Below are 16,619 nucleotides of genomic sequence, written 5' to 3' on the forward strand. Positions count from 1 at the left end.
TAAGTACCTTTTATATTTATTAAGGCAATTACATTATATAAAAGTTATAGATGAGATCAAATAGACTAAGTTATTCTAAATATTACAGAATCACAAACCAATCTGATATTTATACAAATCAAAAGGGATGTTACATTACTATATTCACCAAAGTTGCATAAAATCCCCCTTTTTTAAGTATAAAAATTCATTACTTAAGAAAACATAAAATCTAAAATTTATAAAAATGGAAAGGGAGCTTATGTCAATAGATATAAACAATTTATCAAAGTTGCATAAAATTTGTGAAAGTGTTAGCTATTGTCCCAAAATTAGAAAATCCCCCCTTTTTTAAGCATAAAAATTCATAACATGGAAATGTAAAATCTGAAATTTAAAAAAATTGAAAGGGAGCTTACATCAATAGATACAAACAATTCACCAAAGTTTCATGGACATTGGTGAAAGACTTTTTGAATTATTGTCCGAAGTGTTAAAAAAATCCCCCCTTTTTTATGAATAAAGCCCCATAAATCCAAAACTTAAAATCTGAAATTTATAAAAATTGAAAGGGAGCTTACATCAATAGATATAAACAATTCACCAAAGTTTCATGGACATTAGTGAAAACCTTTTTGAGTTATTGTCCGAAGTGTTGAAAATCCCCCCTTTTTTTTAATAAAGCCCCATAAATCCAAAACTTAAAATCTGAAATAAAAAAAAAACGAAAGGGAGCTCACGTCAATAGATATAAACAATTCACTCAAGTTTCATGGAAATTGGTGAAAGTGTTTTTGAGTTATTGTCCGAAGTGTGGACAGACGGACGGACAACAGTATACCATAATACGTCCCGTCTAAAATAAGGGCGTATAAAAATAAGAAGATGAGGTATGATTGCCAATGAGATGAACTTAATCAGGGACCAAATGACATAGTAGTTAACACCTATAGGTCAATGTACAGCCTTAAGCAATGGGCAAATTCCAAATGGCATTGTCAGTTATTACAGACCTCGAAATGGCAAATCTAAAACAATTCAAACACAAAGAATAACCATCTGATTTATGTACAATACAAAGATTTTGCATTTTTTATAACTGTGTTCATTATTGAGACATATGTATAAACATGATATATATGATAAATTTATGAATGACCTGTAAATGTATTCATTATAAGTAAGTTTATAATTGTTAACTTTTTATACATTGTGAATAGGATGTCTCATGAGGATTCATACGACATCTTCTTATTTATAATATCTATATACATTGTATATGATTGAGTGGTTAAACACATATGCTACATTGACATAAACCCAACAAAAAAAGTGTTCTCCACACTTAACTGGCTGTGTTAAAACTTATTTAAATAATTTCTGCTTTCTGAATTTCAATCAGTTTTAAAAAGATAAAACATGTCAGACTTATTTCTAAAATTATTGGACATTTGGAGCTAGTCAAAATTTGGGAGAATCTATACATTGTTTCTTGAGTGTTCATCCTGATTTAAGAACAATTACATGTTCTAATGGCCAGTCTCTGAAACAGTAACATTTGCAGTCTTACATGTCTAAGGATCAGTGACTAAAACACAGTCTACTCAAACAACTGATTAGTGTTTCCAGCCTTCCTTTCATTTCTGGCCTTTTCCAAATATTTCTTGTCACAGGTATAATGTACTGGTGAACCTTTATGCTTGCCCATGATATGTTTACGACAGTTGCCACTAGTGGCACACCTGAAATCACAATAGTCACATTTATATGGCTTTATTCCTTTGAGTTGATGCTGAACTCGTATATGCAGGTTAAGAGAATTCTTAGTTTTTGCTCTATAACCACATTGACTACAGACTTTATGTTGGTCCTTGGTAGAATGTTTGAACTTCATATGAGTAATTAATACCTTCATGGTCACAAACCTGGCGTCACATTGATCACAGATGTAATTCCTGACGTTATTGTGACTGTTCATATGATTGGCAAATATTTTTCTATTTGGAGTCTGATAAGTACATTGGTCACATTGGAAGTACTGACGCTCATCACCGGCCATCTTGACCTTATGTTGATGCCATAAGTGATCTGTAAGAACATTAATTTTATACAGTTAATGGCTATAGGAATAAATGTAAGTTAAATGTATTGTGTACTTTTAATGGGTTTTTTTTATACAGTTAATGGCTATAGGAATAAATGAAAGTTAAATGTATTGTGTACTTTAAATGGGTTTTTATACAGTTAATAGCGATAGGAATAAATGTAAGTTAAATGTATTGTGTACTTGCAATGCGTTTTTTTTTTATACAGTTAATGGCTATAGGAATAAATGAAAGTTAAATGTATTGTTATTGTACTTTAAATGTTTTTTTTATACAGTTAGTAGCTATAGGAATAACAGTGTTCTCCCCAGAAATTTTGGATAGCATCACATTTTGCGTAAACAAAAAAAAAAAACTTTTTTTTTTTTTAATGTCATTTGTCTGCTTTTTTATGAATAAAATCCCATATCTCAGAAAATGTATAAAATTGGACAAGGGACATATATATATAAACATTTTACAAAGTTTCATAAAAATTGGTGAAAGCGTAACACATACTGATGAAGGAGTGACAAACAGACAAATGGATGGACGGACAAGGGGTTATCATATTACATCCTGTAAAAGGCCATACAAATAGGTAGAGAAAAAACAAGAATGTGGCCACAGTACACGGATGCCCCACTCGCACTATCATTTTCTATGTTTACTGGACCGTGAAATTGGAATAAATTCTCTAATTTGGCATTAAAATTAGAATGATCTTATCAAAGGGAACATGTATACTGAGTTTCAAGTTGATTGGACTTCAACTTCATAAAAAAATACCTTGACCAAAAACTTTAACCTGAAGTGTAACAGACGGATGGACAAACGAACAGACGGACAGACGAACGGACACACAGACCAGAAAACATAATGCCCCTCTACTATCATAGGTGGGGCATAATTAATGAGGGCATTGTGAAAAATTGACCAAATAATTATAGATTAGAAAAAACTGGTCTAAAAAATAAAGAAATAGTATAAAAAAAGACCTCCAAATCAAGACCCTCCTTAACAATTTCTTCAATGAGCCAGCATTAATCTCTGTGATGGATTTAAATGTTTAAAGTGACCATTGCCACACCATAGGGTTAAATATGTTTAGAGTTTCTTTTACTGTGAATTAAGGGAGACAACTTACTCTGAAGACTATTCTTTGTTGTAGTCTGGGTAGGACAATATTCACACTGGAACTTGTGGCTGTCTCTTGTATGAGTGTTTGCTATGTGGTGAATTAGATCTTTCTTGGCTGAGTAAGCCTTGCCACAACTCTCACATAAGTGTGGTCTCAACCGTCTGTGTACGCTCCTTACATGTCTCAATAAATGACTGGAAAAAATACTGCTTGTTTAATAAAAAAAATCAATAATAATGATACGGGAACAACCATTTAAAAAATATTCTTGTCAAGCAGATGAGAAAAAAATATTCTAAATCCTAATTTCCCCCATACCTTAAAGTTGAATATTGAAGGGGAAAAAAAAGATTGATAGTGTAGAAAAACAAAATAAATTGATCGCACTTTGAACAAACAAAATTTCAGACTCTGAAAAAACAATATCCCCCTTAAAGCCTTTAATGTAAATGGTAGCTTCCCTTAATCTATGAACCTTGTAAATAAGCTCAAGATCATGTATTTCCTGCAAGATAGAAGGCATGCCTTTAACTGTTTAATAATTCTATTTATTAAATGATATGAGCAAATAAGCCCTAATACGGATAAATCAGCATGTGCAATACTAAAAATGTTCCACTGTCGATATAAATCAAGATTAAATATTGTTCTTCGAACAGGGCCAATACGGAAAAAAACAGTACCAATAAAAAAACCAGATGCTTCGCAGGGCGTAGCTTTATACGACCGCAGAGGTTGAACCCTAAACGGTTGGGGCAAGTATGGACACAACATTCAAGCTGGATTCAGCTCTAAATTTGGATTGTGATTAAATAGTTGACACAGCATAGGTTTCTGACACAGAATGAATGTGTTCTAATGAACTTAAAATTTTTGTTTTCTCTTAGAGCAATTCACTATGCTGTTCAATATTAATCCTCTCAAAAAAATGTTTGAAGAAATTTTCTTTTTATTTATGAAATTTCAAATGAGAAAAATTGAACCCAATTTTTTAATCACATCCCCCTTTCCCTTATTCCAAAACTAATCTCAATTAAAATATTCTAATGGAGTTTGCAACAATAACTATACTCATTTAAATACATCATAAAATATTAAGATGTAAAATAAACTGCTTGTTATCACTGAATGGTAAAGATTATTTAAATTTATCAGTTGGTAGTAAAAAGTGAATATACATTGTATATTGTATATAACAAAGATTTAAGTTGATTCTGGACAAAGAAAGATAACTCCAATTAAAAAAAAATCTTGCAATAAGATATTTCTTGCTTACTATTTTGGACAAAGAAAGATAACTCTAATTAAATTTTTTTTTGCTATTTCACAATATTGTGAAATTAGATATTTCTTGCCATTGCACAATACTGTGCAATTGAAAAGACTTGCTATTGCACAATACGTAATATAATAATTTTAGATCCTGATTTGGACCAACTTGAAAACTGGGCCCATAATCAAAAATCTAAGTACATGTTTAGATTCAGCATATCAAAGAGGCCCAAGAATTTAATTTTTGTTAAAATCAAACTTAGTTTAATTTTGGACCCTTTGGACCTTAATGTAGGCCAATTTGAAAACGGGACCAAAAATGAAGAATCTACATACACAGTTAGATTTGGCATATCAAAGAACCCAATTTATTCAATTTTTGATGAAATCAAAAAAGTTTAATTTTGGACCCAGATTTGGACCAACTTGAAAACTGGGCCAATAATCAAGAATCTAAGTACATTTTTAGATCCAACATATCAAAGAACCCAACCGATTCATTTTTTGTCAAAATCAAACTAAGTTTAATTTTGGACCCTTTGGACCTTAATGTAGACCAATTTGAAAACATGACCAAAAGTTAAGAATCTATATACACAGTTAGATTCGGCATATCAAAGAACCCCAATTATTCAATTTTGATGAAATCAAACAAAGTTTAATTTTGGACCCTTTGGGCCCCTTTTTCCTAAACTGTTGGGGCCAAAACTCCCAAAAATCAATACCAACCTTCCTTTTATGGTCATTAACCTTGTGATTAAATTTCATAGATTTCTATTTACTTATACTAACGTTATGGTGCGAAAACCAACAAAAATGCTTATTTGGGTCCCTTTTTGGCCCCTTATTCCTAAACTGTTGGGACCTAAACTCCCAAAATCAATACCAATCTTCCTTTTGTGGTCATAAACATTGTGTTTAAATTTCATTGATTTCTATTTACTTAAACTAAAGTTATTGTGCGAAAACCAAGAATAATGCTTATTTGGGCCCTTTTTTGGCCCCCAATTCCTAAACTGTTGAAACCAAAACTCCCAAAATCAATCCCAACCTTTCTTTTGTGGTCATCAACCTTGTGTCAAAATTTCATAGATTTCTATTCACTTAAACTAAAGTTATAGTGCGAAAACCAAGAAAATGCTTATTTGGGCCCTTTTTGGCCCCTTATTCCTAAAATGTTGGGACCAAAACTCCCAAAATCAATACCAACCTTCCTTTTATGGTCATAAACCTTGTGTTAAAATTTCATAGATTTCTATTCACTTTTACTAAAGTTAGAGTGCGAAAACTAAAAGTATTCGGACGCCGACGACGACGCCGACGCAGACGACGACGCCAACGTGATAGCAATATACAACGAAAATTTTTTCAAAATTTGCGGTCGTATAAAAAGCGGGAAAAGCCGTATTAGTCCTAGGGCTAATACAGGACGTTCACTTCCGGTTTTCAATTTTTGTACTTTACTTAACTTTGGAAGTATCGTTATGCATAAAAACATTTGTATATATAAAACCACCATACCTTGAACAAATTCAGTTAAAAAAAGGGGGGGGGGTGGTAAAATGCTACGAAATTTAGATTTTATTTATTTTTTGTCGACAGCCAAAAGATGATTTGACATGTAACTAACTACTTTTTCAATTTCATTGTAAAGTAAAATTGGCTTTTTTTGGGGTCTCTGTTTATTGTGGTCTGATGTTTTCAGGTTCTCTTTGGATTGCCAAATAATATTATAATCATCTAATTGAATGTTCAAATTATTTTGCAGCGATGGTGTGTATGGAAGGAAGACAGCATAAAACCCAACAGTTCCGGATGGCCCTTTAAATAATTGCTTAACATCAATAGCGATGTAAGATTCAAGTGTTTGATTTAGCACAAGTTTAGCCAGGTTTTCCTTGTAATTGTGGCAGAAAAACCACTAGACAGTGTCATGCATTGAAAGGATATCAAACGGATATTTTATGGAATGATTCTCGTACATATAAAATCATATGCATCACTGATATGCATAGGAATGTGGAGCTAGTGTCTTTCATGCAGCAATTTTTAATTTCCAATATAAACTCTGAAAAGACAAGAGCATAGAAATGTATACCAATGAGAAACATTCTTTGTGAATAAAATCATTCCAAAACTTAAATGTGTCATTAGTGTTGCATTATTTATCAGTAGAGATAATCAGATTCCAGTAAGATTGTTCAACTGATGTTTTTTTTTTGTAATCGTTTTTTGTAAATCTTAGTTGTTTTGACAATCCGGGCTGTGCATGTTGCCCGGCTGACCCTTTCAGTGTGAGACAATATTTTGTTTATGATAAACAAAATCACTGATTCAAGACTGGAGCGGACCCCTTTTAGGCAGTTAGTGCGAATCCTTTAGGTTTAAACCATTACATGCAATACGGGGGGAGGGGGAAGATTTTTTTTTACCGAGTCAAACATTTTTCCTAATTATAATACATTGAGATTTAATATATACTTTGCTATATGTAGTGTGTATATTAAAGTATTGCCAACAAAATTCATCAAATTTGGGATCATAATATTGTTTAAGAAAAACCCTTACCCCCTGTACATCATAAAAGTTCATAATCTTCTGTAGCACACGTGCATGGTTAATTCGGATCACATATTTTCTATTCCGATGTTATAAGAATTCGAAGGTTCATATCATTTACAATATCATTCAAAAAAATTCTGGGATTTTTTTTTACTATCAACGTTGAACCTCGAGGTTACATTGTAGTAAAAAAAAATCCAATAAAAACGTTGAATGTAAATGATATGCACCTTTAAATCTTATATTGTAGGACTCATGTTGTTCAAACATAATGTGTTGATCAATTATGTTATGATGGTTTTGATAAACTTCACATTAGGTAATCTTTCACGTATATTGATTACATTATATCGAGTTGTCCCAACGATATACTTGTCGGTGTGCTCAATCATACGAATTTACCGACATTCATATAGACAAAAGGACACAACTTTGAAAAATTCTTGTGACGAAACTACATTTCGGAACACGTTAAAAATTGGATACCCAGAAAGCTACATTATTAAGGTTTGATATATATTTTTTTAAAAAAAAAAGAAAAATATGCAGTCAAATCTGGCAGTTTTTTACACACCCCTATGTTGAACAATAGGTTGTTCAATTAACAGCATGTTTGGCAATTAAAAAATCATATATTAACACATTTAGCTTTAACATATACTTTATTTATAGTGGTTGTATAAAAGTTATAATAATGGTTTTGTGTTTTAAGAGATATTCATCCCTATGCATATCGAGTTTTATGCGTAAATTGTCTCTCCTGTTCTTAGACCTTTTCTATCTCTTTCATAAGAAGAGTGACTTTTCTATTGTTCTAGTGTCACTGGAAATCCCACTGTATCCTGTTGAACTTACTTTAAATAAAGCTAATACTAACAATGACCACTGCCCTTTTCTCGATTTTGATATCTTTATCACTAATGGAAAGCTGAATACTAAAATTTATGATAAAAGGGATGATTTTTCATTTCCTATCGTTAATTATCCGTTTTTAGATGGTGACGTTCCCTTGTCACCATCTTACGGTGTTTATATATCTCAACTTGTACGATTCGCTCGTGTATGTAACAATGTTTTAGATTTTAACGAGAGAAATTTATGTATTACTGAAAAATTATTACACCAGGGTTTTCGATATCACAAACTAGTCAAAACATTTACTAAATTTTATCATCGGTATAAAGACATCATTCGTAAATATAGCTCAACATGCAGACTTCTAATACGTTCAGGTATTTCACATCCAATTTTTTATGGTAATATTCTTTATAAAGCACAAAGGTGTCAGTATTCACCTCAGAAACTTACAAAACCTTTGAATAGACTTATTAAGAAGGGATATAATTACGATAGTGTTGTCAAGTCATTAAAGATTGCATATTTTGGCGTTAATATTGAGTCACTGATAAGGTCTTTGCATCGGAACTAAACACAATATTTTTTAAAAACAGTTGTTGGCATGACCCGGGTTATGTTCTTCTCATATATGTTATGATGGTATGATACTAAACCCCTAACGGGAAGGATTGTGCCTGATGTTCATATGATGAAATCATAATCTTTCAGTCAGTTTAATTGAAGTCTGGAGCTGGCATGTCAGTTAACTGCTAGTAGTCTGTTGTTATTTGTGTATTATTGTCATTTTGTTTATTTTCTTTGGTTACATCTTCTGACATCAGACTCGGATTTCTCTTGAACTGAATTTTAATGTGCGTATTGTTATGCGTTTACTTTACTACATTGGTTAGAGGTATAGGGGGAGGGTTGAGATCTCACAAACATGTTTAACCCCGCTGCATTTTTGCGCCTGTCCCAAGTCAGGAGCCTCTGACCTTTGTTAGTCTTGTATTATTTTAATTTTAGTTTCTTGTGTACAATTTGGAAATTAGTATGGCGTTCATTATCACTTGACTAGTATATATTTGTTTAGGGGCCAGCTGAAGGACGCCTCCGGGTGCGGGAATTTCTCGCCACATTGAAGACCTGTTGGTGACCCTCTGCTGTTGTTTTTTATTTGGTCGGGTTGTTGTCTCTTTGACACATTCCCCATTTCCATTCTCAATTTTATCTATTGGATTTAGACATGTTAGAGCATGTTTTTTTTTATAAAGGTAAGAAGTGCGTCATATTAGAATCTAGTATAATTAACACTGAACTCACCTATATTGTGAACTCATAAACTGACACTCGTCACAAGAATATTTCTTCTCTCTTGTATGCATTTTTTTATGGTGATTAAAATTGGCTAATGTGTAAGTGATGGTTTTGCAGCCATCAAAATCACATTTATATTTCTGAAATGATATAGTTAAAAATTCATTTAGGGCTGTAGATTTATAATTATTAGTGTAAGTGTTAATTCTCATTAATTTCAAACATGTAAATATATACATAAACATTAAACCTAAAATCTTATGTGTTAGACAATACAAATTTGCATTTGAATTGTCTACAGATTTTGTTAAACCAGGAACCCTGCCACATTCTGTATGTACAATGGTCTATATGCCTGTCCAAAGTCAGGAGCCTGTTATTCAGTGGTTGTCGTTTGTTGCTGTGTTCCATATTTGTTTTTCTTTCATTTACTGTAAATTCAGAAATTATTGCAAGGTTTTTATTAAATGGGAAACATGCAACAGAGTTGTAAAAGCAATAATTTAAACTTCCGTATTGGAATATTTTATATGACCAAAACAGGATTTTTCTCAAAATCTTAAAATAAAATCGCATTTAAGTCTAAAATTACAATATCGCAATAATAAATGCATGCAATAATTTCTGAATTTACAGTATTTGTACATAAACTAGGCTGTTATTTTTCTCATTTAAATTGTTTAATATCTGTCCTTTTATAGCTTGCTAAGCAGTATGATCTTTGTTAAAGTTCATTGTGAAAGGCTGTGAAGCAGAGTTCGTGAAATTTTTTTCCCCTTGGTGGTCCTTGAAAAAAATCTGCTGGTCCTCTCTTTTAATCTATTGAAAAATACTAAAATTGTGTCAGTCCTATGCAAAATTTTGGTGGTGAAATCGTTTGGACTGACACTTTTCGCTAACTCTGGTGTAGTCACCTTTAGTTGAAATTTCTTTGACAATTGGTATCCTGTGAAGAGTTGTCTCATTAACAATTATTCTGTATGTATGTGTCTGTCCCAAGTCAGGAGCCAGTTATTCAGTGGTTGTTGTTTCTTTAAGTATTACATATTTGTTTTTCATTCATTTTTTGTACATATCCATGATAAATAAGGCCTTTAGTTTTTACATTTACAGATTTCGTTAGAATTGTTGTGTATCAAAAACGTAAAAAAATAAAATTCCCTATACATGCTTTATGGATCCGATTGTAAGCTTTATTCAACTTTCAATAGAAGATAACCTGAAGAAAATCAAAAATTCTGGAGTCAAAAGTCATACAAGTCTTTTTCTGTTGATTCATTCATTTTTCCACTACGTACCTATTTTAATGAATTAATGAAATCTTTTTTCGTGGATATTAATTTTTGTGTTTTTGCCGAAGTCTACATACAAGCCTAAAGAATATTTGTTATTCATTGAAAATTTAGTTTTGTGGTTGACTTGTTCCCAAGAAATCCACAAAAATTGGTATCCATAGATTAGTAATGAATTCACAGTACTATCATGACTGTATAGCATACGTACCTTAACATTTGGATGCTGTATTCCATGTTCCTTGAACTGATGTATCTGCAAACTTGATCTTTTATAAAACTTTTTATTACAAACACTGCATTTTTCTTGATACGTCTTTGTTTTACGATTGCATTCGTTCATGTGTAACTCCACATCGTCTTGGCTACTGTATACATATCCACAGACAAAACAACACGGTTTGACCTCTGGATGACTTTCTAGGATGTGTGATGACAACACATTTAATTCTCTAGTTGTAAAATCACAATTGTCACATTGAAACATTTGTACAGTTTCTTTTCTATTCTCTTCTTCTTCAGCGATCCTGGTTAAAGATGTAGTTTTCATTTCTTCAAGGTCATGAACATTTTCTGGATGTTTTTTAATCCAATGCCTTTTTAGAAGACATGAATTTGAAAACTTCTCACCACAAATTTTACATGGAATACTATGGATCAGCATTTCATGAGCTTTGTACTCTTTCAAGGTTGGAAAAATCACAGAACATTTCAGACATTTTGTAGGCTTTTTTGTGTAAACTTTTTTTTTCCTGAATGAAGGGTATCCAGTTACTTCCATTGCCTGTTCCACAGTATAATAATGAACAATCTGAAGATGAGCAGCATGGGTACGGGGATATTTCAATGATTTCCTGCAATGTACACACGTAATTCTCTGCTTGCCCAAGTTACTAGATGTTCGCCTTGCTGGTTTAGTCATATTAGTGGGGTCCACATTACTTGACGTTTGTCTTGCCCGTTTAGTCATGTTAGTGTGATAGTGGACCAAATGATGGGCAAGAGTATCAACACATGAAAATGTCCTGTCACATATATCACATTTTGTTGGCCTTTTTTCATCTGACAATAAATTGGTAGTATTTGTTTCTATTGCGTGTCTGGAAAATAGAACTCTACGTAAACTGACATGTTTTTTTATTCTTGAGAAAATGGCTCTTTGTCTGAGCTGATGCCCTCCATGTTTCTTCTTTAAATGCAATGAAGCCATGCTGTAATAAGGGAAAGACAACCCACATTTCAAACAAGTAAACTGGTTTCTCTTGAGCTTTTTCTGTTTTTCATTAATAATACTTGAATTATTCAAGGAACCAGAAGAGTCATTATCTTTTGTATCCAATAGGTTATTTTGATCAATCAAGGCTGAATTTTCCATCAGAGTTAATTGATCACTTATGTTTGACTTCATGCCTGATAATGATTCAAGGGAATTATTTTCACCTTTAAAATAATGTGTCAGACCTATCATATTAGCTGATTTTTCCTTTACCACTACAACTTTTGGTTCCTGTGTTAAACCTGCTACATCAGCTGACATTTCATTTAGTGCTATAACTTTTGGTTCCTGTCCAACTTTTGGTTCTGAAATCTTTTCAATGTCCTCTATTTCTGACTTAGAGGTCAAATTTAGGTCGTCATTGGTAACTGATTTGATCAATGAGCAATTTTTACACATGTTTTTCTTTAGAACAAGTTGGCTAGCAAACAACTTTGAAACAAGTATTTTCTTATGCCTTATTTCTCTATGATTTTTATGTATTAACTTATTTCTACAGACCGATGACTTGGGACATCTATTACATTTGTATTTCTTTGATGGTAATATAACTTTGTACTTGATTTTCTTCTTCTGATATGATGAACTTTGACTTTCACTAACTGTACTAGCCTTGGAGATGTTTTCACCGTCACACGCTTGACTTTCACTAACCGTACTATCATTGGAGATGTTTTCACCGTCACAGGCTTGACTTCCACTAACCGTACTATCATTTGAGATGTTTTCTCCATCACATGCTTGACTTTCGCTAGCCATACTAGCCTTGTGGATAATTTCTCCATCACATGCTTCATTCATCTCTTTATCAAATGTATATGTAATCATTTGGAATTCCTTAATATGTTCTCTGTGTTTCCGAAACCCATGTCTTTTTAATGAAAAGGGACTTGAAAATGTTTCATCACAGAATTTACATGGAATACCATGTACTGCAACTGTATGAGCTTTCAAATCTTTCATTGTGGGAAATAGGACAGAACATTTCTGACATTTTGACACCTTCATTGTATAATCTATTATTTTAATATGTGATGGATACCCAGTTGCCTCCCTTGCCTGTTCAAATGAGTACATGTGTACACTACTCTGTAGATGGTTCGCAAGGCCACGTAATGTCGTGAAACTTCTTTTGCAATCTACACATGTTTTTGTCTGCTTTTTTATGTCAACTTTACGTGTGTAGCCTGTCTGCTTTAATGGTAAGTAATCAGTATGACATCTGGTGCTTTTCAAATGGCGGGAGAACTTTCGCTTAGATGAAAAGGTCTTTTGACATTTGTAACATGTTCTATTTATTGCATTGAATTCTACCTGTTCCTTAGGTAAACATGACTCTCTAGAAAATATTGAAGAACGCATGTCCACATGTTTTTTCATTCTGGAAGAAATGACTCGTTGTCGTAACTGAAGATTTCCATGTTTATTCTTGAAGTGTAATGATGCACTGCTGTAGTATTGGAAAGATAATCCACATTTCAAACAGGTAAACTGGTTTCCTTTGCATCTTTTCTGATTTCCATTACTTTGATTCAGCAAGGATCCAGGAGAGTCACTATTGTTTGAATCCAACATACTAATTACTGAACCTTGTTGGAACGGCTTTTTGGAAAGATGTTTTATACATGAAAAGCTCTGACAGATATGTTTCTTTAAAACTAGTTGGCTAGCAAACAATTTTGAAACAAGTATTTTCTTATGTATTATTTCTCTATGATTTTTATGTATTAACTTATTTCTACAGACTGACAACTTTGGACATCTATTACATGTGTATTTTTTTGATGGTATTAGAACTTTGTACTTGATTGCTTTCTTTGGATATGACGAAATTTGACTTTCAATAGCCTTGGTAAAAATTTCTATTGCATTTTCAGAACTTTCTTTCCCAGAAGTGTCTTTTATTTTTACAAAAGATGGATAACCAGTTGCCTCCCTTGCTTGTTCAAATGTGTATTTATGTATACTACTCTGGAGATGATTTGAAAGGTTACGTAGATTGGTGAAATTTCTTTCGCAATCCACACAAGTCATTGTCTGTTTTATCACATCAACTTTCTGAGAGTAACCTGTCGATGTTTTCTGATGTTTTTTTTCTTTTTCTATTACCTTTTGTGTACAAATTGACGACTTGGGACATTCAACGCATCTGTCTTTCTCTGATGGTAATAAAACATTACTGATTTTCTTCTTCTGATTCAAAGAAATTTGTCTTGAGGTAGGCGTTGGTAACTTTTCATTTGCAGGACTTTCTTTATCAGTTGTGTCTTGTGTCATTTGTAATTCTTTAAGATTTCCTGTGTGTTTCTGAAATTTCTGATTTTTCGATACCTTCTTTGTGTGTCCTCTTTTATTAAAGAAAGATGGATACCCAGTTACTTCCCTTGCCTGTTCAAATGTGTACATATGTATACTTTGTAAATGACTTGAGAGGTTACGTAGATTCGTGAACTTTCTCTTGCAATCCACGCATGTCATTGTCTGTTTTATTACATCAACATTATGTGAGAAACCGGTCGATATTTTCTGTTGTTTTGCTTCTTTTTCCGGTGTTGAGAGATTATTTCTGTCAACAGACTCAACACCATGTGAATCTTTGACCTCACCTCTCCTTAAGGTCATATGCTCAACACTTTTTCTCGTATGAGTTTTATGAAATTCAACTATGTGTTCAAGAAGTTCTGATTCAAGTAGAAATTTTTCCGAACAATTTTCATATGAACAAGCTATATCAGGATCTAAACGTTTTTTCTTGTGAACACTTCGACAATGTGCTCTAAAATCACTCAATGAATCAAAGTCTATATTACATTCTTTGCAGTTCTGATTAGAAAATTTCTTGTACTTGAAATATTTTGGATAGCCGGTCAATTTCTGCACCCTGTCAGATTTTATTTTATGTTTTTCAATCAGATGAGAGGCTAATGCACGAATACCTGAGTAACTTTTGTCACATCTGAAACATTCATTTTTTTTTATTTTTTGTTCAATTTTCTTCATCATCTTCTTTCTTTTTTCAAGCATATGTTTACTTATTTTTTTAGATTTACATTTCCTTCTTTTTTTGCTTGTAGATTTTAACTTTCTTGGTTTTATGTTTCTGTGTTTCAAATTTATGTGAAGTTTGATGCGAGATACATTTTTATCCCAAACCTTACAGATTTTACAGGAATATCCGATCTTTTGTACTAGTATGTCTTTATACTGTTTTGAGTACAGTTTCTTCAATTTACAAACAAACATTTCAGCCAAACTCTTCTTTTTAAACTTTTTCATGGTAGGTTTCAATTTTCTAAATGAATTTTGTGAGTGATTCATTAAAAGTCTATGTCTATCATGTCTGATAGTTTTCTTCTTTCTGTTTGTCAAATGTTCTGCATCCAATGTATATTTATTTTTTCCATCTTTCACTAGAAAAGATGATGCTATGACACTATGTTCAGAGGTATCATGGGTAATGCTATGATCTATTTTTCCTGAAGTCTTGTTACAGTCTCTAGGTTGGACAAGACTATCAATTCTTTCTAGCAGTACATATGACTCTTTGATCAGACTATCTTGTTTCCCTTGCTTTGGCATATTACTTGTCCTTGGGGACTCATCAGTGACCTCTATCCCACCTTCCCATGATGCAACATTGTCATTCACATCAGCAGAAGTGTCATCATCTGCTACCTCTAAATTGTCACACATTTCAAAACTTTGACTGTCAAATGATTTATTCATTTCTAAATTTCTTCCATTTTTCACCTTTCCACTGACAGAATTACAGTCTTTATTTACACAATTTGTTCTCACAGTAATCTCCCTTACTTCATTTGACTGATCAATATTCTTCTTTTCATCTAAATTAGTTCTCTTCTCTTCCTCTGGAATGACAGTTATTTCCTGTACTTCATTTGGCTGATCAATTTTTGTCTGATCAGATATATCTGAAATAGTCCCTTTCTCTTCTGTTATAATGACAGTTAGCTCCCTTTCATTTGACTCTTCAATGCTTGTGTGTTCAGATATATCTGAATTAGTTCCCTTTTCTTCCTTTGTAATGAGAGTAACCTCCCTTACTTCATTTGACTCTTTAATGCATGTCTGTTCACTGATAAAGTTACAGTCTCCATTTAAACCACTTGTTTTCTTAGTTATCTCCCTTATTTCACTTGACTCTCCAATGTTTGTCTGTTCAGATATATCTGAAATAGTTTCTACATAATCATTTTTTATACCAGTTACTTCCCCTTCTTGTGCATCATCTCCATTACTTGGCCTTGTTAAACTTGCCTGATATTCTTCCAAGTATTTTTGAAGTGATGGAATCTGTAAACCATGACTTACATTCTGTAGCAAGGGAAATAACTCTTCACTAAGATGTAGATTTCCAGTGTACATATAATCTAAAAATTCCATTAAGACTGCAACTTCGCAATCTATTAAAAGAAAATAGAAACCATATCCATAAGAAAAAAAGATATCTTTTTAAAACAGTTAAATACAAATTCAATTCATCAACACCAGAACAGCATTCACTAGATTTTTTTATCTATCAAATGATGTGTATGATTTTAATAAAACTGACTGTCTAAAAAAAGTGTGAAAATCATATAACAAGTCTTATATGTAGTCAAACTGGAACACAGAGAAGGAAAAATTGAAAATAAACAATATATAATAATCAGCGAATGATTTTGGAGCATATGTTGATAAATGTACCTTTAATAACTTTTTTTAACAACTCTTCCAAGGTAAATGTTTTTTTTATCAATGTCTGTAATTCATGAAAATGCAACTGATATGTTTTACACTTACATGTACTTTATACACCATTTTGTCATAATAAAAAAACTGAACCAATCAAGCAAATT

General features: G+C 32.3%; 1 protein-coding gene across 1 annotated transcript in view; it reads right to left on the reverse strand.

The window, feature by feature from the left end:
* The window catches only part of LOC143054003 (uncharacterized), a 22,831-nt gene continuing 6,212 nt past the window's right edge, over nt 1-16,619 (reverse strand). Inside the window, exons 3-6 of the mRNA XM_076226841.1 lie at nt 10,696-16,184; nt 9,199-9,332; nt 3,211-3,398; nt 1-2,067 (exon numbers count right to left, since the gene is read on the reverse strand). Coding sequence (XP_076082956.1) covers nt 1,580-2,067; nt 3,211-3,398; nt 9,199-9,332; nt 10,696-16,184 — 6,299 coding nt within the window. The 3' untranslated portion in view covers nt 1-1,579. The remainder of the gene's footprint in view (nt 2,068-3,210; nt 3,399-9,198; nt 9,333-10,695; nt 16,185-16,619) is intronic.

The sequence above is a fragment of the Mytilus galloprovincialis genome, chromosome 12 (genome assembly GCF_965363235.1).
Source record: "Mytilus galloprovincialis chromosome 12, xbMytGall1.hap1.1, whole genome shotgun sequence".
In the NCBI taxonomy this organism is placed as follows: Eukaryota; Metazoa; Mollusca; class Bivalvia; order Mytilida; family Mytilidae; genus Mytilus; species Mytilus galloprovincialis.